General features: G+C 26.7%; 1 protein-coding gene across 9 annotated transcripts in view; it reads right to left on the bottom strand.

Annotated features, from left to right (window-relative positions):
* LOC135925294 (small G protein signaling modulator 1-like) overlaps nucleotides 1-24200 on the bottom strand; it is a 63149-nt gene that overhangs the window by 15567 nt on the left and 23382 nt on the right. For all 9 annotated transcript variants that reach the window (XM_065460535.1, XM_065460537.1, XM_065460542.1 and 6 more), the window contains 10 exons: nucleotides 22907-23147; nucleotides 12252-13180; nucleotides 11492-11656; nucleotides 9878-10044; nucleotides 4697-4877; nucleotides 3423-3583; nucleotides 3130-3239; nucleotides 2506-2570; nucleotides 2182-2339; nucleotides 1881-1949 (listed from right to left, as the gene is read on the bottom strand). In XM_065460535.1, the coding sequence (XP_065316607.1) occupies nucleotides 1881-1949; nucleotides 2182-2339; nucleotides 2506-2570; nucleotides 3130-3239; nucleotides 3423-3583; nucleotides 4697-4877; nucleotides 9878-10044; nucleotides 11492-11656; nucleotides 12252-13180; nucleotides 22907-23147 (2246 nt within the window). The remainder of the gene's footprint in view (nucleotides 1-1880; nucleotides 1950-2181; nucleotides 2340-2505; nucleotides 2571-3129; nucleotides 3240-3422; nucleotides 3584-4696; nucleotides 4878-9877; nucleotides 10045-11491; nucleotides 11657-12251; nucleotides 13181-22906; nucleotides 23148-24200) is intronic.

Genomic DNA, 24200 nt, shown 5'->3' with positions numbered 1-24200 from the left:
AACGCATGAAAAGGTTTTTTTTTAAAAATAACAGTTTTATCCGATTTTTTAAACGGTTAACCTTAACTATAATTTGTTGTTTAATGGTGAAAAGTAAAAAAAAATAGAGAGTCTAAATCAAACCAAGTGAGGCGATTTTAAAATATTTTTTAATCATTACTGCGTTTTATATTTCTTAGAAACTAAAGCTCTTATCAAACCTATTTCCCAGGTCCGGACGAGGAAAAAAATCATATTATTTTGTTTAATCTGATTTTAGAGGGTAAAAGGTTCGTAGGTCTACAGTAAAAATATGGGCAATCCGTTTCGAATAGAAGATTTTGTGGCGGCTCCTTGGATTTCAATCATACTCGGTATAAGCAAGGTACCATTAATGCGTAAATTTTTCCCAAATTTTAAATTTTAATCTAGCTCCCGGGTAGAGATATGATCTTTCAAATTAAAAAAAAACGAAATATTGACTTTTTTTAATTATAAATTGAAATCCGAAGGGGTTACTATAAATCGTCTGGATTTGACATGGAATTGACCACATATATTTAGAGCATTCAAACCAAGAAGCTCTAATGTCATTATTCTAATAAATCTTAATACCATTTTGATTAAACTATAAAGTAAAAGTAATATAGTATATAAAATATAGTATATAATCATAATAGAGCCACAATATTATTGTAATTATTTTACAAAATGATAGTCTAACCTAATGGTATTTTACAGTGCATTAGCATACCACCATATAATATATTTCAAAGACCTGCAGGCCCGGCCTAAGTCCAGCAAGGCCGTATTTTAATTTTTTTAAATAGTCCCATTTCCCTTTCCTCCATCTTATTGGTTTTTATATCTTAATTAGTCTGCATGCCTAATCATTGTATATTCTTCTGCTACTACCTCATAAGACAATGATCCAACTATATATTTAATCTTTCAATTTTCCTTTTATTTATTGAATCTTCTCGACCCACCTCTTTCCTCTATTTCTACTATGATTTCTTATTTACAAGAGTCCTTTTCAAGGAATTGGTCTAGTAGCACTTGGGGTTTGATCATTAGTATTAATTCGGAGGGCTCTGATTATTCTCTGCTCCCGGTATAATGAAGTTTTTATTTTTTAGAAAGGGGCGCGTCCCATATGCTATATTGGCGTCCTAACTTATCCATCCCAACAATTTTTATGGAAAATAAAATTTTCAAAATTCATATAATACTTCATTTATATATTTATCACATTATTATATTATCGCTCGACTTTTGAAGTTCCTGTTTTTCCCTAAACTGATTGACCAAATTGAAAGAAAACTTGGGAAAAATAATTCCTTTAATATTTTTTTATAAAAATAATTTAATTGGATAATGTGTTTTTCGACAACATCAAAATACAATTAAAGCAAAGGTAATCAATTATAAACAAGCTAATTGATAATTGCTCCAGGTGACATTTAAAATTTTCTGTTTTTATCTTAAATTAATTATATTTTTAACATTATAAAAGCATGACTTTAACAATTAATAGAAAAAAATATAGAAGTAAAATTTTAATAATAAAAATAAGATGCATGTATGATTTTTATTAAATTATTGCTTCTAGGTATCATTAATCCAAGTAAGGAATATAATAATGATTGAATAATTATATTAATTTATGTGAGTAAGCAAAAATCGATATCAAGACAACATTTTTTTCAAATTTTTAAGATAAACACAGTATTTATCCTTTTTTTTCAAAAATGTTAATTGAAGCATTCCCATAATCTAGCGAAGGTATTAAATAGCAGATAAATTATATTTTCAAATTTTATTATTGTTCAGATATTTATTGACACCTATCATATCATCTTTTTTGGCAAAGAAAGTAGAATTATTAATATTAAATGCACTTTTTCGCGTAGATTATCCTGAACACCGCCCATGTATATGGCCCCAATCATCAAATCCGGGTCTATTATCTAGATTAATATTTTCAATATTTAGAAAAATCATTCGTAATAAAAAAGTTAATAATAAATCATAATTATTAAAAAACTTTGGAAAATTCAATTTCACAAGAATATTCTGGCGCAATAAAATAAATATTGTTTGAATAATTATTTTAAAATTACATTGAAATTTAATTTTTAATTTAAATTTTAAACATTAGTTCGTTATAAAAAGTTGAAAAATAAAATTATTAATATTAACCCTGGAGTCAGTATCCTGTATGAGGGTTAACAATTCCTTAGTTAGTCCATTTTTGCAAAGCTCTTCTCTTTCAACGTATTTGACATACCTTGACCAAGGATAGACTAAGTGAGACAATTGATTTCTAACAGCTCTTATGTGTTTGCAATAGCTCAGCCCTTTATGCATTAAAATATAAGACTTATTATTATGAAATTAGTATAATTCATGATAAGAAACAATGATAAATTAATAACAATAAAAATTATATTTTAAGTCGTAATGATATCTAAAAATTCTATAAAATAATATTTTTTAAATTAAATTTTATAATATGATGATTACATCCGATAAAAGCACGTGTCGTTATTTGTTTTTTCATAGTTTCGCATAACTGTTGCATCGATTCCCTAAAATAATACAGAAAAATTACAAATTTATGATAAATTTCATTGTGCCAATATCTTGTTTGCGCTATCATTCTATTGAAATGATCAGAAACCAAGATTCTGATTTAATTTTTACGACTAGGTTCTACTTTTCTAGCAGAACAGAAAAAGATAGAAAAAAGAATAATCTAGCAAGCCTGGCTCATATGATGACATGATTTATTATAAAAGAATTTAAATTAATACGAGTCTCACTCACTTTCATAATTATATTTTTATATAGAATTATTCGCTTATTTAACAATATAGTTTTATCTAACTCACTTCGATTAATCTTGGATAATTTTTATAAACACATTGTCATTTGGAACATTATAAGAACTATAATATATTACATAAAAAATATTATTTCAAAAATAGCTTTAGTATTTTATGTAGATGGGTGCAGAAAACTTTAAGGAAAGGATTTTGGACCTAATTGGATTTCGATCAAAAATAGTTATAATAAATTATTGATATAAAACCTACTTTCAAGCTCAAGTGTGTTAATCTTGTAATTAATTTATAAATGGCGAAATACCTAGCCAGTAATAATTTTTTGTCTTGTGATGTGGCGTTATCGTTAATACTGATGGTTTGTGACGATGTATTCAGTTTTTCATCAGCGTGACATAAATATTTTATATTATTCTATAAAAAAAATAATAGGTAGGTTGTATATATACAATATAAGATGATATTTCGCATATACATAGTTGTTTATTTCATTTTTTGGCTTGGGTTTACATTTTTTTAATCTACTATTTAAAAAATTGATCTACAGATTTGGCTTAAACCGGGCTGGCAGCTTTCAAAAAAAATACAGATATTTACCCCAATTTCAGCATTTTCTACTCTTCCATCACCTTCTAGTTCGTTTTCTTCTTCCTCCAAATCATTTGTTCCGACACAAAAAATCTCTTTATTTAATTTTCCGTTTAAGAATACATTATCGGATTCGTATTTGTCAATGCTGGGATATACAAATTGATTGCCTAATTGATGACCATAGCATTTTAAATAATAAAATATAGGATATATAAATTATTGGAAATGCATTGATGCCGAGATAATACATTGTAGATTTTTTAGTCTAAATATTTGGTATACCAAAAATAATGAATCAAATAAGATATTTATAGAATAATTAAAATTAGATATGTAGAAATTATTTAATTTTATTTGTACATAATAATTTATTCTTATTGTCGAAAAACAAATCATTTGATTGATTGATTAAAAAAATCTAAATTTTATTATAATATAAATTATGTGTGTATATCCATGCCAAATCACTTAAAAAATCAGATAATTAATCCGACCCTTTCAAAATTTTTGTAGAGGTAGCATATATCATTCAACTAAGAAGAAAATTGACCCTCAGATTCCGAAGGGCTGAGTTATAGACTTGTAAAAGTGGAAATTTTCAAAAAAATATCTTATTTAATTTTAAATAGCATAATTTAAATTAAGCATATTTAAAAATGAAAAATATTATTATATAGCGTAATAAACAAAATAATTTCAACGTCAAAGAATGAAATTAAAAAAAACGAAAGTGATCATAAAATCTAATTGGCATTATTCTTGCTTTCAAGATTTTTATGGAAAGGGAAAGTTTGGAAAAGACATAAGTGATGCTTGTTTGATAAATTGTGAATATCGTGAAAGATGATAGTCTAGATAAGGTAGTTTTGGATATTGAAAATGGATGGAAGTTATTAAGTATAGTTTTGTTACGTATATAATATCCTAAGCACAGATGGAGACGTTGACTCGGCGGTTGTGGCAAAGAATCAGATATGCATCGAAGAAGTTTAAAGAAATGCCACCGATTCTAACGGATAATAATCTCTTGTTAGCTAGTAAAAGTTTATGAATATGATGTAAGAAAATGGCTGTCGTCAAACCATTTGCTTAACAACGACCAAATTTTGTCAAAATATAATAAGACTCACTTATTTTTTAATATATGTTATGAAAAATGGATTTGGGAATATTAAAAAGAACGCTGAGGAAGATTGGGAGAAATGATTTACTGTGTTATTGATAAAAAAAAATATTTTTTTAAATTTACTGGCAAAAAAATATGGCTTAATTGAAACAACCTCTAATATCACCATTATTTTCAACGGATTCGATCGAAACTTCTTGAATATGTTTTGAATCTTGGTTGGATATGATTCGAAAAATGTAATCAAAATCAGCAACGGCATCTGATTGCCATTCTTTATCTATAGGGGAAGCATCGGGTCCTGTTATGCTATCGAGAGATCTTGGCGTTTTTAACTAAAGGAACAAATTGGGGGTTGGGAAGAAGTTTTTAAAAAAAATTCATATTGATGACATTATTTTAATAATTTTTTTAAAAAATGTTAAATAACCACGCTTTTACTGAAATATCTCAAAAAAGATGGCGAATAACATTTAAAAATGGAATATATTATCAACATTTAAAATCAAGGGGGTCACTAGACTTTTCAGTTTATCGTGGCTAGAGGTTTGCTCAGTTTCTTAATGATATTATGACATATATATAACCAATATTTTCTTAAATATTTTTGATTCTAATCTTTTTATAACAATTATTTGTTAAGGCAGCATCCAAAAGTTTTTTAAATTTTTATAATTTCAAGGAAACATAATGTGGAAGTCTTGAAAATTTCATAAAACTTAAAAAAATGTTTTGTCCGCGTTTTTTATAAAAAAAGACTTATTTCGTGTTTTTCAATAAAGTTTTCGAATTGTATTTCTGAATGAAGCACCAGAACTTTCTACATAGTCCCTAGCTTGTATTGTTTCAAATTTTTTAAAAAGTTCAGCAGATAAAATAAAATTACAAACGCTTCTTATTTTTTAGGCAGAACATACAATTATAAATCTTTAAATACAATTATTGTTTTTTAGAGGACCATTTATGTTTTTCCTACTTTTTTTTAGCTTTGTTTTTATATGTATTTTAATAATAGTTGAATGTATTGCAAAGAGGAATTAGATGAGATTATATTAAAAATTTTTTAATTAAAGGTTCAAAAATTGATAGGTATTAAGATTGTGGTAAAAAATGTTTATGGTAAGGCAAAAAATTTCTAAGCAGTGAAGGCCGAATTTAAAAGGTTATCATTGGGAGTGATGAAGATATGATTGCGTTGTTCATTCAAACGTAATGCTATAAATAAAGACAAAGATAAGAGGTTTAATGGATATAAATATGAACCACTCATTTTAGAAGGTAATTAAAAGAAGCCCCGGTTAAAGTATCTCAATTTAATTTTAAAATATTTTTCAACATATATTTAAAAACTTCATGAAAACGATTAATAATTTCATATTAAAAAAAAGAAAGAGAATATAAAAATTGTAAAATTTTTTGTAAAAATGAATATTTTTAAAAGAAAAACTTTGGTGTCAAAATATTTCTTTTAAAATATTTTCCAATCCTTATACCTTTAAAAAAAACTTGTCCATGAACAACTCATAGTTGGGGAAACCATTTAAAGATGAACTAAGAAGGTCTATTTCATTTTCTTTAATAATTATAAATCCAATGATTTCGAGGGGATTTGAATTTAAAAAGTATATTTTTTTTATAAATTCAGCTCTATAATTTCTATTGTTGCCAAAAAAAATGTAGGTGGTCCGCAGATGGTGCTATCATCTAGACCATATATTTATTTTAAGACTTCAATATGGAAGATCCTTTTCATAGAACGAATAAAGGTTATATATAATATATACAAATATTTAGTTTCATCAGAAAGTTTTTAATACGATCTCAATTCTGATTGATAAAATCAGAAGCTTCACAGAAAATGCTGTTTACATATAAACCGTCTGATTTTTGTAGAGACTGATTAATGATTAACATTAGAACACAAAGAGAATATTTAATAAAAAACAAAATAAAATAATTTCAAATTAATAAAATATGTATAATAATCCACTAAATATTATCTCCATTTTCTGAATAGGATATTATTGGCGGATATGTATCTTTTACCGCCTCTAAAATTCTAAGATGTGAATTCTATCATGTTTTCAAGGCATCTATATTTTTTTTAATTTTCAGTCATAATTTACCCTACATTTCCCTAAATTTACTTTGGTGAATAATAGTTAAAAAAAAACTGTTTTAAAACACTAAAAGAATATTTTGGTTTGGGGCACGCAATTACATTTTGATATAAGTATCATATTTAGCTTATGGGCATAGCAAAAGCCTCCTACGTGGGATCACAGGCATATATTGTCATTGCATGCTTCCCTGTTGTTTTTGCAATCCATAAAGATTGCCTTACATCAAGCTTTAGCCATGCCTGTGTCTAGGCCTAAAACGAATTATTTGTTATTTGATATTCGATTCGATTCAATTCGATTCGTATTTTACGAATACGAATAACACAATTATTCGATTCGAAATTTCGAATCGAATATGAATAATGAGGAAAATTATTCGTATTATTCGAAATTAATTATATATAAATATTCGTAATTATTCGCAAATATTTTATTGCAAGTAAAATAAAAAGAAGTAATTAAATTTTCCTAGTGGATATCATTTCGTTTTATTTTATTTCCTATTATCAAATGTCAAATCATAACAAGTTATATTTGCTGAAAAAGTTTAATGGAAGAAAAGGAAAAGCTTCAAAGGAAAATATAATTATTTTATTTTGATTGTTTCTCTTTAATCATTTTTGATGTTATTGAACAAGTCAAAACATTTTTATAGAGTGTGCCTCTTTCCCATATTCTCGAGCTCCTGGCAGATAAATAACTAAATTTTTTTGACTAGTTCTTATTATTTGATTAGGAAAATCCTTTTCCCATTTATTAACCTTATTTTTGGCAAATTTTAAAGACAATCTAATTCAGATAGTGCATTATAATATCTTCATCCTCTATTACATTGTCATAATCACCTCTAAAAATTATATTAATAATTAAATAAAGGAAATTTATGCTACGTATTTGTATATATTAAATAAAATCTATAATGAAATACTTTCTAAAATTTTGATATATTTTATATGCAAATATTTAAAATGTATATATTTTAAATAGATTATAATTTTAAAAATTTTATTTTGTCAAATCAACATCAGTTAACCCAATAGTACAGTCGAATATGGATAGATTTTTGTACATATCTTAACGAAATAAGAATCAGTTCAAATAAGAGTCCCTTAGAATGGTGGAGATTGCATGGGGATCGTTTTCCTGTGTTGTCGAAAATGGCACTGATATATTGTCAATTCAGGGATCTTCGGCTTCATGTGAGCGGTTATTCTCAATATAAACAAATATGATAATGAAAAATAGAATGTCTTTGAAGGAGGAAACTATTAGAAAGACTTTATGCTTAAAAAATTGGATATTATCATATTCGGATTTACTATATATATTTTTGTGTATTATTTTCTATTTTTATAAAATGAGATTATTGTACATTTTTATAAAATTTTAATATTAGATTTAAGAAATAGTTTAAATATTTTTTTATAAGCAATTCTAATTCTAAAAATCGGATATTTTGGTCAATTTGTTTGGTTAACATTATATGAAATCATTGGGTTTTATTTCGTTTATTTTCTATAAATTTTTATATTGTAATGACAATTAGTTCAGAGAATCCTTAAAAATGTCATCTTTAAACATCTGTAAAATTTTTTTTTGCAAAATATTTTATAAGCTATAGAAAAATTTTCGAATCGAAACGAATAATGATTTTATTATTCGTACGAATACGAATAGCGCAATTATTCGATTCGTTATTTTGTAGGCCTACCTGTGTCACACATTCGCTTATTGAATTTTGTCGCAAATGTTTAATAATAGTATTAGTTAGTAATTTCGCATCCAAGTCATCTACCTTACCAAAAAAAATTTTTACCTAGACTCTTCTCTTTGACATATCAGATAGAATACTAAGTTGTCCATAAGAACTGATATCAAAAGTAGCATCAGCTTTAACAGATTCATTAATTTTGACTCCAAGCTGTGCCTATTATTAAATTTTAAGTCATTAAAAGGGTCATTCATTTTCTTCAAAACATGATAATATTTCACAATAATAAATTTTTTTAGTTTTATCACTAAATGTATCTGGTACAACAGATTAAAAAATTATATTATATCGATTGATAGGAATTATTCAGAAGATTGATCTGACTGGCGATTGATATCATTATTTGCTAATTGTTTTATATGATTTAAAAATTTCTCGAAGTAGTTTAAAATATTAATGTTTTGAGAATTTATTTATGATAATTAATTTGTTTTCAAACGGGTCATAGGATTATTTTTTAAATCTTTGCAATAAAATTGTTTATCAGACAAAAAATAAAAATCGCAACATTAAATTCTAAAAAATTTGACTAGGCTTGAGCCCCCAATAACACCTTTTATTGACGAAACTGGTTAGGATTAATGCCAAGTAGTGATCTGCATCAGGCCTAATTTTTCAAGCCCAGCCCGATCCGAAATTTTTTTTAAAAAGTTTTACCGGCCCGGCCCGAACCGGAAATTTTTTTTAAAAAATTTACCGGCCCGAATTTATTTAAATATAGAAATTAATTTTTATAATTACTCAAAATAAAAGACATATGTTATATGTCGTTTAGTTTCAATAAATAAAATCAAATATTTTTATTTTACATAAAAAATTCAATATAAAATTGAGAAATTTAGATATATTTTAAAAAAATTCCAAGATCCGACCCGACCCGGCCCGATTATTTTAAATAGAATTAGGCCCGAAGCCAGTTCGGGCCGGGCCTAACTTTGCATATCTCTAATGCCAAGTTCTAGTTTGTATTTATCGGACATTTTTGAGATCTTGAAATTAGGCAATTCAAACTAGGATTAGAGCCCCGCACTGATGTGTTCGAACTCAATACGACGAATTCGGATAGGTGGGACAACAGACTCAGCTGGGCCGAACCTTAACTTTGACATTAAAATTTAAGTTGGGCAGGATCTTGTTTTCCTAATGATTTTATAAATATTTAGCAAAATTATTTTTCTATTAGTGCGTTTAATTTTTCCGTCCTCCCTTAAAAAAATCGTTTTTTTTTCTTATTCCAATATTTTTATTTTTTCTGATCGCTTCTAAAATAAGAGTTCGGATCAAATCGAACTCGTATTTTAAAAATAATATTCGGAACGATTGGACAATTTTTTTAAAAATTTTTCATAAAAAGACCAGGACCAATAAAATAGGAATTAGATATTATTCTTTATCATAATGAATATTAAGAAACAAATACTATTTATACAAGAGGCAAAACCTTTTTGAGATGGGTGAGGTGATCGGTTGATTTATTCTCCTCCGATAATTTACTGAAGAAAAAATGCCGTTGCAATTTGGAAGCCGAGTCCATTTTTATCATTTTCCCGATGATTTCTTTTTTCTTTCCACGTTCATTTTTAGGGTTGAACTTGGGAAAAATTTTGCCTATAAAAATCAAGTTTTGATTGAAAAAGCTCTACATTTTTTTTACCTTGTAAATCATTCCAAATTCTACGAGTATCATTTTAAATAATGATACTTTAGGGCTTGGAATGATACTATATGAGGTAAAATGCTAATGCTATATATGTTCTTATTTTTTATAATACACAAATATAAAATTATATTTAATTATTTTTAAATTTAGAATAATTAAATTTTTTTCTAAAAGAATGATGTAAGTTTTTAAAAGAATATTTTTTACTTTTTACGTTACTTTATATTTTATTCAATTTGTTTTATTATTGTTTTGTTTAGGTCTTATACAAAAAATTAAATAGATAATAAAAAAACAAATATAAAACCGAATTTTTAAATATCTTATTTCATTTTTCTCAGCTGTTATTTCTATTGGTTTGGAATAGTGTTGTTAAAAAGCCCGATTAGGATCGATTTTTCAAAACGGCCCGATTAAGATTTTAGTAAAATAATATTATATAAGCATCGAGATTTGGAAAATAGATGTCCAAGTATTTCTGCCAGCTATGAACAAAATCTTTGGGTTTACATAAAAAAAATCGACCCGAATCTACTTTTTAACAAAACTAGTTTGGATTCTAATTATATTAGTGTAATGCTTTTGAGGATAATATCAGAATATTTCTGATGACTCAGGTGATGAACAATCAAAATCATTCCAAAAAAAGATGCATCTTTAAAATAAAATACCAACCTGTCATTCTCGACACCTATTCAGGTGTTCAGTACAGCAGAGCGGTATTGAGAGATAAACTATATTAAATTTGAAAAACATTCACCGTTGAAATCGGTTTAAAAAAATAGATCACGGTGTATTTATAGCATAATATTTTTACAGATAACGTGTGTAACGTTATTTTTTTTGAATAAGTCCAAAGCTCTTTTTTTCTAGTTAGGATCAAACATCCATTCCGTCTTTAACAGGATAGATCATGTAAAAGTTATGAGTAATCAGGTTTGTAAATGGCTCATTTTATGGGTACGGGGGTTTCAATTACTTTATAAAATCATTCTCAATTTAAATAACTTATTTATCCAAAGATCTTAGGCATATTTAATTTTTTAAGAAATTTTTTACTTTTAAAAATTAGACTTTTGCAATAATTTGATATTCCGTATTTTCGATATTTGTTGGAAGGCGAGACGCTATGTCGGAACGGGACGTGGCATAAGAATGCTAATACGGAATGGACGTTTGGCATTATATAAAAATATTCTTTCTTTCTTTTTCCGATAGAGGAGAGCAATCAAGTAGAAAATTTAAAGAATATATATCATAAATCTTATTTTGCGATTAACGACTTATATGCTTTTCGTGACAAATTAATGAGTTTAAAATAATAGATATAATAGCTATTGTCACTATTAAACACTATAAATTAATAAATTAATAACGGCATAAGGTACACCAAACCTTTTAAATCATGATCCCACAAAGGAGGGTCTAATTTGAAATTCGGAGCTAGGCAATTTTCTAAACAAGCTAAAAAGGTTAACAAGTGACTACCTTTGGGGAAAAACAGGGGTGGAATTTGAACACCGTCATGGCGGATCAATATTATGCTATCGTTGGAATCGGCTAATTTGTCATATTAAATTTTTTTAAATAGAAATTGAATATTTTATAAATTTCTTAATTTATAGAAGAGAATATGCGAGCAAGATAATAAAAAATTACTTTCGCTAATAAAAACTAAATGGACAGGTAAAAAATTTTTAAAAAAATGATCATAATCAAATTCTCATTATTATCTCATTTTGAAAAAATTTGAAGTTTAAAAAAATCATTACAATATATAATTACATTAAGTTTCTTTTTTCAACATTAAAAAAAATCAATATTAATTACCGTCATAAAAAGAATATGTGTTATATTTATTTTTCTTAGAAAATTGAAATAGAATAAGAAAAAAAACAATCAAGATTAAGATAAAGCTATAAAATAAATTTTATTAAAAAAATGTTCATTTTCGGAGAAAACAATATACAATAATTGAATGTTAATTAATCCAAACTTAGTAGAGGATAAGACACTTGTAATTAATACTACATTGAAAAAATTATCAGTATATTATATTTATTCAGCGTATATAATAGATACTGCGTAGAGGCCATTTCTTCTTTTTAGAGATTTCTTATAAATTATTCTAGTTAATAATATATATTAATTTTACATTTCTGGTGACAATGCACGTAAAGCACTTCTCTAAGATCAACCGATAAAGCTTCAACTATTCCTCCCTCTTTTCCCATTCCTTCCCTATCCTTTTCTCGTTTCTTATCTCCAATTACTCCAACATTATTAACAGCATTGTATCCATTCCTCGTCGTTTGGCTACTTATTCCAAGTCCTCCATCGTTGCTCGAGGCCCAAAATCGCTTCAAACCTATCGCTTTAACGTCGTCTAAAATGGGTCGTTTATCGTGCTCTTTTTCGTCTTTCTCTAGTAAAGCGTTAGGGGTCCATTCGAGCCTTAATGTTTTGAAACCCGCTTTTTTATTATTTCTGTCTCCGCAATTAATTTCTGTTTTGAGGGCTAAATAACCGGCTTCCCCAGTCGTGCCTGTCACTACGTTGTTTTTGCCGTAGCATTGTGAATCACTATAGTCGTGGGTAGGATTGTGGTTACAACCATCTCTCTTAGCCTTGACCTTGGACCGTTCAATTAGCTCACTAGCACTTAGTTCCCCACTTGACCTAAATGGGAAAGATGTAGAATTATGAGGTATGTATTTTAAAGCTAGAGCGGGCCCAGCTATAAGGGTGAGTAGCAGTGGTCCCAGGGCCGGGTCTGCAGCTAAAGCGAACCTTTCATAATAATCGGAAGCGTATTTTTCTATTTGTTCAACGACCGGCGTAAGTTGTTTGTGCACGAGGGCCGTTTTGATCCAAGTGTATTTAATTGACATGGAATTGGAATGGAAGGTGTGTGATGTAGAGGACGTTGTACTATTTATGGTATTGATGAAAGGGGAACAAGGTGTAGGGGGAGGTGGAGATGTATCGACTGTGGCATGGGATGAAGAAGAAGACGAAGATGAAGTGTTGGTGGTTGTTGTTGAAGAAGATTGGGACCGTGAATATGAGAAAGGGAAGCGTTTTCTTAAGAAACAAAAAATAATATTTCGAGTAAAAATCTATGTAATTTCAAAATTAAAAAATGGAAGAAATGTAAAACTTGACTTTAACATGATAAATATTATTATTTGAAAAAAATTATGATGCAAAAATATAAACACGAAATAAAAAATAAAAAACGTTATTATCTAAGGGCGCAGACAGGGTAAAATAGATGTGTTTCTGTATAGTAAGTATTTTTGATCAATTTTACAGAAGATCGATATTAAAAGATATCATATCTGTTTTAAATTTTATATATTTAAAGTTAACTTTGGCTTTTTTTAAAAAGAATACTTTTAATTTCGTCTAAATTAAAAAAATATGAAGGTAATAGCCATATCCCTGTCAAGGTCTCTCGATCCGAAACCGGGCTGTGACCTCTACTATGAAAAATGATTATATATAAAATGAAACATTATAGTATTAATACTTGATTTATAACTTTGTTAAACTAACACTTCGGAGAATAAAAATTAATTTATATAAAAACAATAAGATAAGATAATCATTAATACAAAAACGATCATGGTTCTGTATGTTCGCAAAATGTCGCTATCAACATTTTGGTTATCAATATATAATTTATAAATAAAATAAAATTTATTCTAAAATATAATATAGAGCGAAATTTATTTAAGCTGGGCTCTTGATAATTTGAGAAATGATTTGATCAAAATTTGCTATAAGCAACTTCCTTATAAATATTATTCACCTTAAATGGGATTGAAAAATTGAAAAATATAAAGTATGTATAACTCAGATTCTGTCGGATCGGTAATTGGCCGCTATCAGAGCGACCTCCAAAAAGTGGTATCAGTATGCTAGTCCTCTGAATTGGTATATAGTATGCGTGGGATTAATTTAGCTATTTCTGGCGTGTAAATTAATCAATGACGACAAATTGTGTATAAAAAGAGAGAGAAATAAAATAGATATATGGTAGTTTAAATTTTCCTTAAGGCACTTTGCTGATATTGTTCATTGAGTATACTTCCACGACTATTTTTCGGTGGCTAGTCATATCCAAGAGATATTGACAAGTTATAGTTTCAATACTTTTATCTATATCTACTTCCTCTTTAGATAGGATAATCGCAATCTGTCTTTATAAATATTATATTCTCCCTGAAAATATAAGGCAAGTTTTGCAAAACATCTTGTGAGAAAAGTATTCGCAGAATTATCTTTTGTGGAATTCTATATTCTCGGTAATGGTTTAACAGAATTGATGTGCAACCCCTTGAAAATGAATAGGACCTTGCTAAAAAAGATTTAGAGGATGAGTAAGATATGTTATATAGTAAGTGCAAGGGCACCCATGGGCTAACCCAGAAATTAATAAATTACGGATATTCTGTCAGATGTTTTCAGGTCTAATGTTCTTGCTGGACCCAAGTTTTGATAGAATTATAGCCAATCAATGGGCATTAGATATGAGATCGTTATATAAAATCTGTCAACAAACCAGAGACCATCATGGGTCGGGCCGGTGTATGGGCTTAATATTATATTTTCTAACGAGCGTTGGTTTTTGAAAAAAAACTTAGTTGTCTTGGGCTTAAAAAAATTTTCATTTAAATTTAGTTAATTTATAACATATGTTAACTTAAAAAAATAATGCAATTTATATGGGCTCGGGCCGGCTTGAGAATTTTTTTTAATATTAAATATGAGCCGGGCTTTACTGCCGGCCAGATAAAAAATCCAGGTCCATGGGTCCCTGCAACAAACACAATAGATTTGTTTGCAAATTGCAATCAATGCGGGTTTTACTGTTTTTAAAATCAGTTTCGTAGTAGAGCTATAGGCCAATTGCGAATATCAGCACAATAGGAGTCATTTGACCATTATTATAATCAGATAACTCAATTCCATATCGAGTTGAATCAATACTTTAATTGAATACGAATACTATATTATTTTTATCCATCGTCCATAGAATATGAATATTTGATTTAATTTTTAAAATATTCGAAAAGAATAATAAAATTTTTATCAATATTACGAAATTTAGAAATCTATAAACAATCTAAAATACAAAAATTTAACCTATGAAATATGTTGATTTTGAAATGGTAACTTATTAGACTTCATTTAAAGTATTTTATATGTAAAGTAAATACCAATAATTTAACTTTTTTATAAATACAACTAAAGTGAACAATATTACAAAAATAGCTATCACAATGAGAATAATTGTGATTTATCTTATATATTTGATTATAATATGAAAGTGTAAGAATAACAATAATATGCCTTGTTGCAGTTAAAAATACATTAAAAATTACTAAAAAAAGATGTTATGAATGATTCAATTTTAAACCGGTAAATTTCATGTATATTGATAAGTGCACAAATGAATATTTGATTTATATAACTACCTCATACATTATGTGTACTTGAAAAACGAATCAAATTATTCTAATATTCGTTTTGAGGTTTAATTATTAATAAAATTCTGGTGTAAAATTATAATATTTTAAAGTACAATGTCTTGTTCAATATGGTAAATCTTCCTATTAGATCATTTAAATTATTATTTTGATTAAGGCTAGATAATTATTGATAAATGATTGATTTCAAACTTATACATTTTATTAAATTAAATCAGTGTTGTAGTTATCGCTATGAGAGGCAACAATATGCTCAGCACTAGTGTTGTTAAAGTTACTTTTAAAACATAGCTAGTTACAGTTACTAGTTACATTGGTAAAAATATAACTAGTTACCTTTTTATAAATGTAACTAGTTATTAGTTACAGTTACATTATAAGTTACTTTTTGGTTCTTATAAATTTTAAAATGGTCTATTAATTCTAAAAATAGATTTCAGGTTATGTATTAAGAATTAATGATTTTTTCACTCAAATATTTGCAAATATGATATTTATATATACAGTTGTTGCAAATTATTTAAACTTATTGCAAATATATATTTTTTAATGTTAATTCAAATAGAACTGTATAATATTGGAGTTTTTTTTGTCAAGAAAATTGTGATAATAAGAATAATAAGGGAAGGGTATTAGATAATTTATTTTTTATTTAATTATATATGCATTACTTTAGATCATAGAATTTACCTATTTTTTTAGAAGGCAAAAAAATCCTGAACAAAAGGATCATGACAAAAATACCTTAAATAATTCCCCAATTTTCAAAAAAATTGAATTAGCCTAAAGAATTAAGGCTATTTGATTAATCTTTTGTTGAAGGAAATGATATTTGATATCTGCATTATAATATTTTGTTTGTCTTTCATAGTCTTTGTCTTTTCTTGTTAGTAAGTATGATGACTAATTTAGCATTTTATACAAAAATTATTTAATTCCAAAATAATCTAAATCTTTGTCTTTCCTTATACTAAGTTTTATGCTCTAATTTAGTAAAATTTAAAAAAAATACATTTATAACTTATGAAATTCCAGAGTATAAATATTGCCAGCAACTTGAGGGCAAAAAATATCGAAAATATTGTGCTAAATTTGTAAGGAAATATAATATTAAAAAATAGGTTTATTACTTGAATTTGGTAACAAAATTATAAAACCCAGCAATGTAACAATTTGAGAAAAGAAAATCTATTTGGACATATCCTTTGCGAACTCAATCAGACATTTAAACAAAATTTTAAATTTAATTTAAAATTAATTTAGCACAAAGCTAGTCCCTTGGAACCAAGGTATACCCTACGCTTGGAATTATACATGAGTAGATCGTTTTGCCAGATCTTTTTATTTCAACTCTATCACGAAAGCTGAAAATACAAAAACAAATAAATATAGCCACTTTTGTTTTTTCTGGTAGTCTCAGACACCTGTGGATCATTTGGATCCTAAAATTATTCAAAACAATGTGCAAAGGTTATGTTTAATCACAGGTGATCCAAAAAAGGCTTCTACCTACGATAAAGAATATCAATCAAAATTTGTCGATCCAAATGTATATCTATACATGGGTCATTAAGCCCCGCCGACCAAACCTAAATACATTATTTTATTTATCTTCTTTTAATTATATATTTTTACATTGAATATAGATAGAGTATTATAATTTTAATAAATAGTTATATTATTTTTTAAAAAAACTTATTAAATATAAAATTAATTACTAGAATATATTATTTCGATTTATACATAAATATTTTTAAAAGTAACTAGTTACGGCAGTTACATTCCCAAAAATATAACTAGTTACAGTTACTATTTACAATTTTTAAAATATACCTAGTTACAGTTATTTTTTAGCAAAAATTTAATTTTAACTAGTTACTTTAACAACACTACTTAATATATTATTTTATTTTTTTTCTCAATGATCAATTCACATATTAGAAATAAAATTAATTTTTTGAATATATTATTTAGATTTATACATACATATTTTTAGAAGTAACTAGTTACTTTGGGCAGTCACATTTTAAAAAATATAACTAGTTACTTACTAGTTACAATTTTTAAAACATAACTAGTTACAGTTATTTTTTAGCAAAAATGTATTACCTCTAGTTACTTTAACAACACTACTCAGTATACATTAAATTTTCCTTAAGAGTAAACAATTTTTTCAGCACGCCTGAAGAATTGGCTCTATAGCACGAGTAAATAATATGAGCTAGCGAACGTCACTGTTTAACTGCCTTCTTAATCTTATCTATAAAAAGGCATTAGTGTAATAAAATTTTGAAAAAAAGGAATACGATGCTAAATGTTTGATAATTAATCTAACAAATAATATAATAGGAACTTAAAAAATAATATTAATAATTAATAAAGATATGATATGATATAACAAGCCGACATTAGAATCGTCTATTCATATTGTAATTAATATTCAATTAATTTAAATTATCAAAGTACATTACATATTCGTAGAAAAAAAAACTATATTAACTATACATTCATTTTATTATACATAAATAATACATAATGAATAAAAATAAATATCGTATATAATGTAATGATGTATAAATTAAATTAATTCTATCATTAAATATTTATGATATTGTAATTATAAATATTACGAAAAAAAATAAGTAATACTAGGCAGAGTATATTTTAAAAAAAACAGATAATTTATACAATTTCCCTCTCTCTAAACATAAAGTTTAAATAAAATTATTATTAAAATGATATTAGTTAAAATGTAATTAGTGTAAATACTATATCATATTATAAAATTAATTCGGCTCTTTGTAAAATTATAAAATCCAAACATGTTTTATAACGCGTACAGTACATCCATCTACCTAGTACCTATGAAACTTTTATCTTTATATCAATTTATACTTCGTAAAAACCAGAGTTTTCATATACATCGTATGGTATCGTTGATACTTTTAACATTTTCACGTGTCTGTACATTTATATTTTATGTACAACTATCGGTATCAAAAACCATCTTGTTGACTTTATTTTTCAATGAAAAAAAGCTTGGAAATATAAAATTTATTTTCAGATAATAAAAAAAATATTGAAATTGTTTTTATTAAATTAAATCGAGTTATTTTACATTTTATCTTAAACAAAGATTATATTAAAAATTATTTGATGAACGTATTTTAACTTTAAAGCAAAATGTTGATAATTTTTTTTAGAAGATTTTGCCATTTTTAATAATTTTTCTATTATTAAATAATTATTCATTAAATAAAATAAAAGAATTCCATTCCTATCAGCGCATCAGTTAAAGGCTTATTCGGTGCCGCCAAAAATGTTTTACTAATAGGAGAGGATATCGCCTTAATAAAAACTTTGAAATGTTAAAATCAAATAATAATATTTAGTATTGATGTTAATGTTAAATATTGCTATTAGTAATAATAAATTATTTCTAAAAACATATTCAAAAACTATCGATGTTTTTTTGTGTATATACATTTGGGTAAGATATTTTTATCGTTAGAATTTGATCTGTAGCGATTCGATACTTTCAAAGTATCGTTAACAATTCTTGTAAAAAAAACCTAAACAAATATTTAAAAAAAATATCATTAAATCGAATGTTTGTAATTTTTCTAAAATGATAACTTATATGCGGTTATGAATTATGATATAATTGAAACACTGGAAACATCAATTTAGTAAATTGAATGATTGTACTAGTAAAAAAGTAAATATAAATTCTGGTGCTTAAGTAGAATTGGCAACATCAAATCTGATACCGATAGAGATTCTAAAAAGTGCTATCGATACAAATACCTTTTTTTAAATGTATTTAAAAAATCAAAATTTTATAATTAACCCCTAAAAGGTAGGCAGGCGCAACTACATCAAGAAAATCTTAAGGATTTGACACAATTGCATCATTCAGGATGGTTAAAATTTTTTATAAATAATTTGAGTTTTTAACATTAAATACTTTATTAGAATAATTTTACAAACGAAACATTTTTCATTTTTGTCATTTACTCAGACGATATGCCTAGAAATATCAACCAAAAAAATATCCATGCATGATAAACCATCATCTAGCACAAAATATTAAAGCTGATTAGTAAGAATCGGCGGTCCAGTTTATAGGTTTGACCAACCCTAGACGTTTTGATCTTTAAAATAGGTTCTGTGATTGGTCTAGTTAAATTTAAATTCTCTTTTTTAATTATAAATATTATAAACGATATTAAGAACACAGTTTATACCCAGGTTCTATTCATACACAAATCTAGAAGGGGAGGGGGATATAGGCGTTTAAGCCCCTTAAATCCTTGCCTGAAAGATATTTAATTTTATTTAGATATTATTATTTATAAATTTTAGGTAGAATTACTTATTTTAAAGCCAATTTTCTTTTTTGCTCATTTTAAAAATAATTACCTCATTTTTGATAATGTTAAAAAAAATTAAAGAATGAGCTCCTTCAATGGAAAAAGTTTGCTCGTTGCCACCTTGTCTATCTTTACTAGTCAAAATTATTTGGTCAATTAATGACCTTCAATTCATTGTAAATATTATTTTCTAAATCAGATGGCAACAAAGAAAAGTAGTTATCAAGGAAGATTATATAATCAATAATGTTTATGTGTATTGCGTATTGACATAAAAATGAGATTAGGATAAATCTCAATCTAATTTTAATGAAGCTGCTCTCATTATTTTATAAAATATATAATTTGTTGTTACTGTAATATTAGTCATATTTTATTACTTTTCTATTTGCAAAACAAATCAAATTTTGCTATTTTTAATCTTTTTATATAGGTATTAAGACCAAGATATAAATCAGTTCGGACCATGGTTTGGTATTTATATTGGTTAGGTTTCGTCTTTATGGCTCCTGACTAGTGTTGTTAAACGGCTCGTTTTGAGCCCATTTTTCAAAGTGGCTAACTCAATATTTTAGCCAGAAAAATATTGCCTAAATCTTGAAATTTCGATAATATATGTCTAAACCTTGATTCCTTCTATAAGCAAAATCTTCAGGCTTGCGTAATATTTTTCTGGATGAAATATTGAGTTAGCCGTTTTTAAAAATCGGCTCAAAACGAGCCGTTTAACAACACTACTCCTGACCTAACCGTGATCTTCACTAAAGCTGATTAATAGCCAAAACTTTTTCGCCAAAAGAAATTCAAACCTTTGTATAGCAAAAATTAAACCGTCTTTTATGGAATCCGTGTATGGGTTGAAGGAGGGGGGGGGGGGGGGGGGGGGGGGTGAAGTAAGATTTTTAGAAAATAAAGGAAAACTTTTTTCAGGAGGAAATACGCGTCTTTGAGGTCCGGAGTGATCCTTATGGGGGTACTCTGCATCGGCAGCAAAAATGAGAATAAGGTTCCCTGCCATAAATTTTATCGTGCGCGTAAAATATATGCCTTTAAATCTGCACAAACTTTATGAGCAGGTTATATAAATTTTTTTTTATTAATAACGAGAACTTCACTATATCCTATAATAATGTTAGCTACATTATCCAATATTCCTAAGATTATGGGAATAAGACTTTGCAAAATATTACATTTAGGGAAATTATATTGCAGTAATAAAAGGGCTATAAATATTATATAAGTTATCTTTTTATTAATATATTTTTTATTATTGGTAAAAAAAATATTATCGATTATATTTCGACCTTTAAAAAAGAAATCACTAAATAAGAAACGAATAAATAAAAAAATCCAGGTAAGTATTAAGTATAAATATAAATAATATTATATCGTTAAATTTACATAATATTTTATTCAATTGTTAACCCAAATAAATATATTTTTTAAAGGGGATGTATAATTTAATAATGAATTAGCTTGGAGGTTCGTCGTCTCCATTGAGATGGAGTTAAAATTATATATTGTTTATAATTAAGGTGCCATAAAACATACGTGTATAAAAAAGGATTAAAACTACATGGCACCAGCAGGGAAGGGTAAATCTACTTCAAACGTTTTTTGAAAATGCTTAAATAAATATCAGAGCCGGTTAGGGTCTAAAAATCTTTATTTTTCAAATTTGGTAAATCCAGCTTAAAATAAATAAGTACCCAAGCTGAAAAAATTGAATTCGCAGGTAATATTTTGGCTTAAAATAACTATAAATGCTATTATTGCATTTTTTTTTAGCTAATAATATCACTTATTAAAACATAGGCATAAATATTTATAAATATTCTATTGATTTATTTACTTTTATAATTAATAACTTTCAATCCAAAAAATATTTATTATATTATAACGAAATGCACCTAATTCATAAAAAATATAAATATATTTTAGGTTTATTGGAAAATTAAATATATTATTATGGATGAGTGCTAATGATACCCTTAACATTTTAAAATTAAAAGCATAATATAAAATTTCAATATATATGTAAATAAAAATATAAAGATTATTTCGCTTTTCCCAAACGATTTCATATAAGACGTAAATTATATTAAGTGTTCGGCCTTAAAAAATTTTAAAGCTTTCGAAATATTGGCATATTATAAAGTATAAAGTTGAAGGTTTTGTAAAAGAAGAAAAATCTCATATAATTGAATTATGAGTAATTTTAACCTAGGATTATGAAAAAGTCACCTTTAATAATATTAGACTTATGTGCGGGTTTAGGCCTAAAATCAACTTTTAAAACCCGGACCAAGGGGGGGGGGGGGGGAACAAATTATTTTACAAACCTTGGCAAAGGCGGGTGGTAAAAAATAACAAGGATATAGCTGGACAAAATTTTTACTTGGGTAGGGCCATAAAATGGACACACCCAGAGCCCTGTATATATACCTCTGCTCCTATAAAAATAATCGTAGAACCCAGGTCCGAATGAGTGCAAAAAAATATCGACTCAAATTTGAAAAATAAATTAATTGATTAAATCGTTCGTATATAATATAAATGAATATATAAAATATATAAATTAAAAATGTATTATAAGTTTAAATAAAGATGTTAAAATGATAGAACAAAGGGATATTGATTCGAATTCTTCAAAACCTAGTGTATGATACTAATCTTTAGAATTTTACGAGTCATGTATTCACAGAATGATAATTAGCAAATAAATATCCAGGTTAAATAGTAATTTACAAAGAAAAGATAAATAAATTGAACTAACTGATTAAATCCTTTATAAATTAACATCCAAATTGATTAATAATTAAATTATAAATACCCACCCCCCCCCCATTCTGAATCATATTTTTTTATTAGCAACTAAAACGGAATATAATAAATGTAAATAAAAAAATGAATCAAATCAGAACAAAAAAAATTGCACTTACATGATAATCCCGGACGATAGAGGCGGAGTAGGTGGAACCCCGCTATCGGACCGATTCGCGTTATTTATCATTTTCTTGCTAGCTTCCTGCAAAGTCTTTTCATCATTCAGTATTTTGACTAAAGCTGCAGCCGGCCCACCCTTCTTAGCCAGCTTATGCAAGAGTGCCGTCGTTGTGTTAGTACGGAATAGCCCAACGGCCCGGCGTTTTAATCCATGGGAAAGACAGACATCTATTACGGCTATAGATAGGTTATATATATATATATAGTTAGTTTTTTTTCCTTCTTTTTTATCATAGTGAACCTTAATAATATTTATATAAATGCCCATCAAACCAATTCTTTCATATTCGGCTTGATTATATTTAACCAACCGATCCAGCCGATTTTTTTGCATTGGATTCTACCTGACTCAAAATAAGGTCCGAGATAAAAAAAATTAATGATAAAATTATAATATTTATTTTAAAGGAAGATTTATAAAAGAATTGGGAAAAAATAATAATTTAATTATTTCTCCGAGGTTCGTGTCTGGCTTGAATAAAAATTTAAAAATCGGTTTGATCAGACAGGTTTAGCATGGCTCTTATCCGTACGAATGTAAGTTTGGTGTTCTATTTCAAATTTTCACTTACTTCTTCTCCTTACCATCTATTTAAATAATCGTTTTATATTTTATATACTTTCTGCCTTCTTTATCTATGTTCTTAGTCAAAACGAAAAAAAACGGGCAATTTAATGTAAATTATTAAAACTATGACCATTTTTTAAAAAAATTCCGAGAGGGCAATAAAAATTGTATTAAAAAAATCAATAAAATTAATTTAAAAATATTTTAAAAGACTAAGTTTTAAAAACCCAGATCGGGCAAAAAATATTACTTAAAAATCTAGGCTGGACCTAAAATTTTTTAAAAATTAAATTCGAGATAGTGGAGCTGGCCTAAAAATTCGATCTCTACATGTCTGAAAAAAAATTCAAAGCTAAAAATTTCCATTAATTTAATTTGCCAATAATCCTCACAAATATTTTATTAATTTCTTATATATTAATAGATATTAAATAAATTTTTAAATATCGATTCGATTTATTTTATGATGCGAGTAAAAACATCCACCAACCCTTCAATACAATGAATATATCAATATCAGGTATATAGTTTGGGTAATGCCAAAATATCTATTGAAATGATTTGTGCACATCATTGTAACATTTCCCGGTGCTATTCCCAAATAATTTAAATTCGGAGAATATAATTACTAAGGATTTTTTTTAAAAAGGAAAAACTGGTAA

The sequence above is a fragment of the Gordionus sp. m RMFG-2023 genome, chromosome 2, assembly GCF_954871325.1.
Source record: "Gordionus sp. m RMFG-2023 chromosome 2, tfGorSpeb1-WG-v2, whole genome shotgun sequence".
Classification (NCBI taxonomy): domain Eukaryota; kingdom Metazoa; phylum Nematomorpha; class Gordioida; order Chordodea; family Parachordodidae; genus Gordionus; species Gordionus sp. m RMFG-2023.
This window is presented reverse-complemented; position numbering and strand designations above follow the sequence as displayed.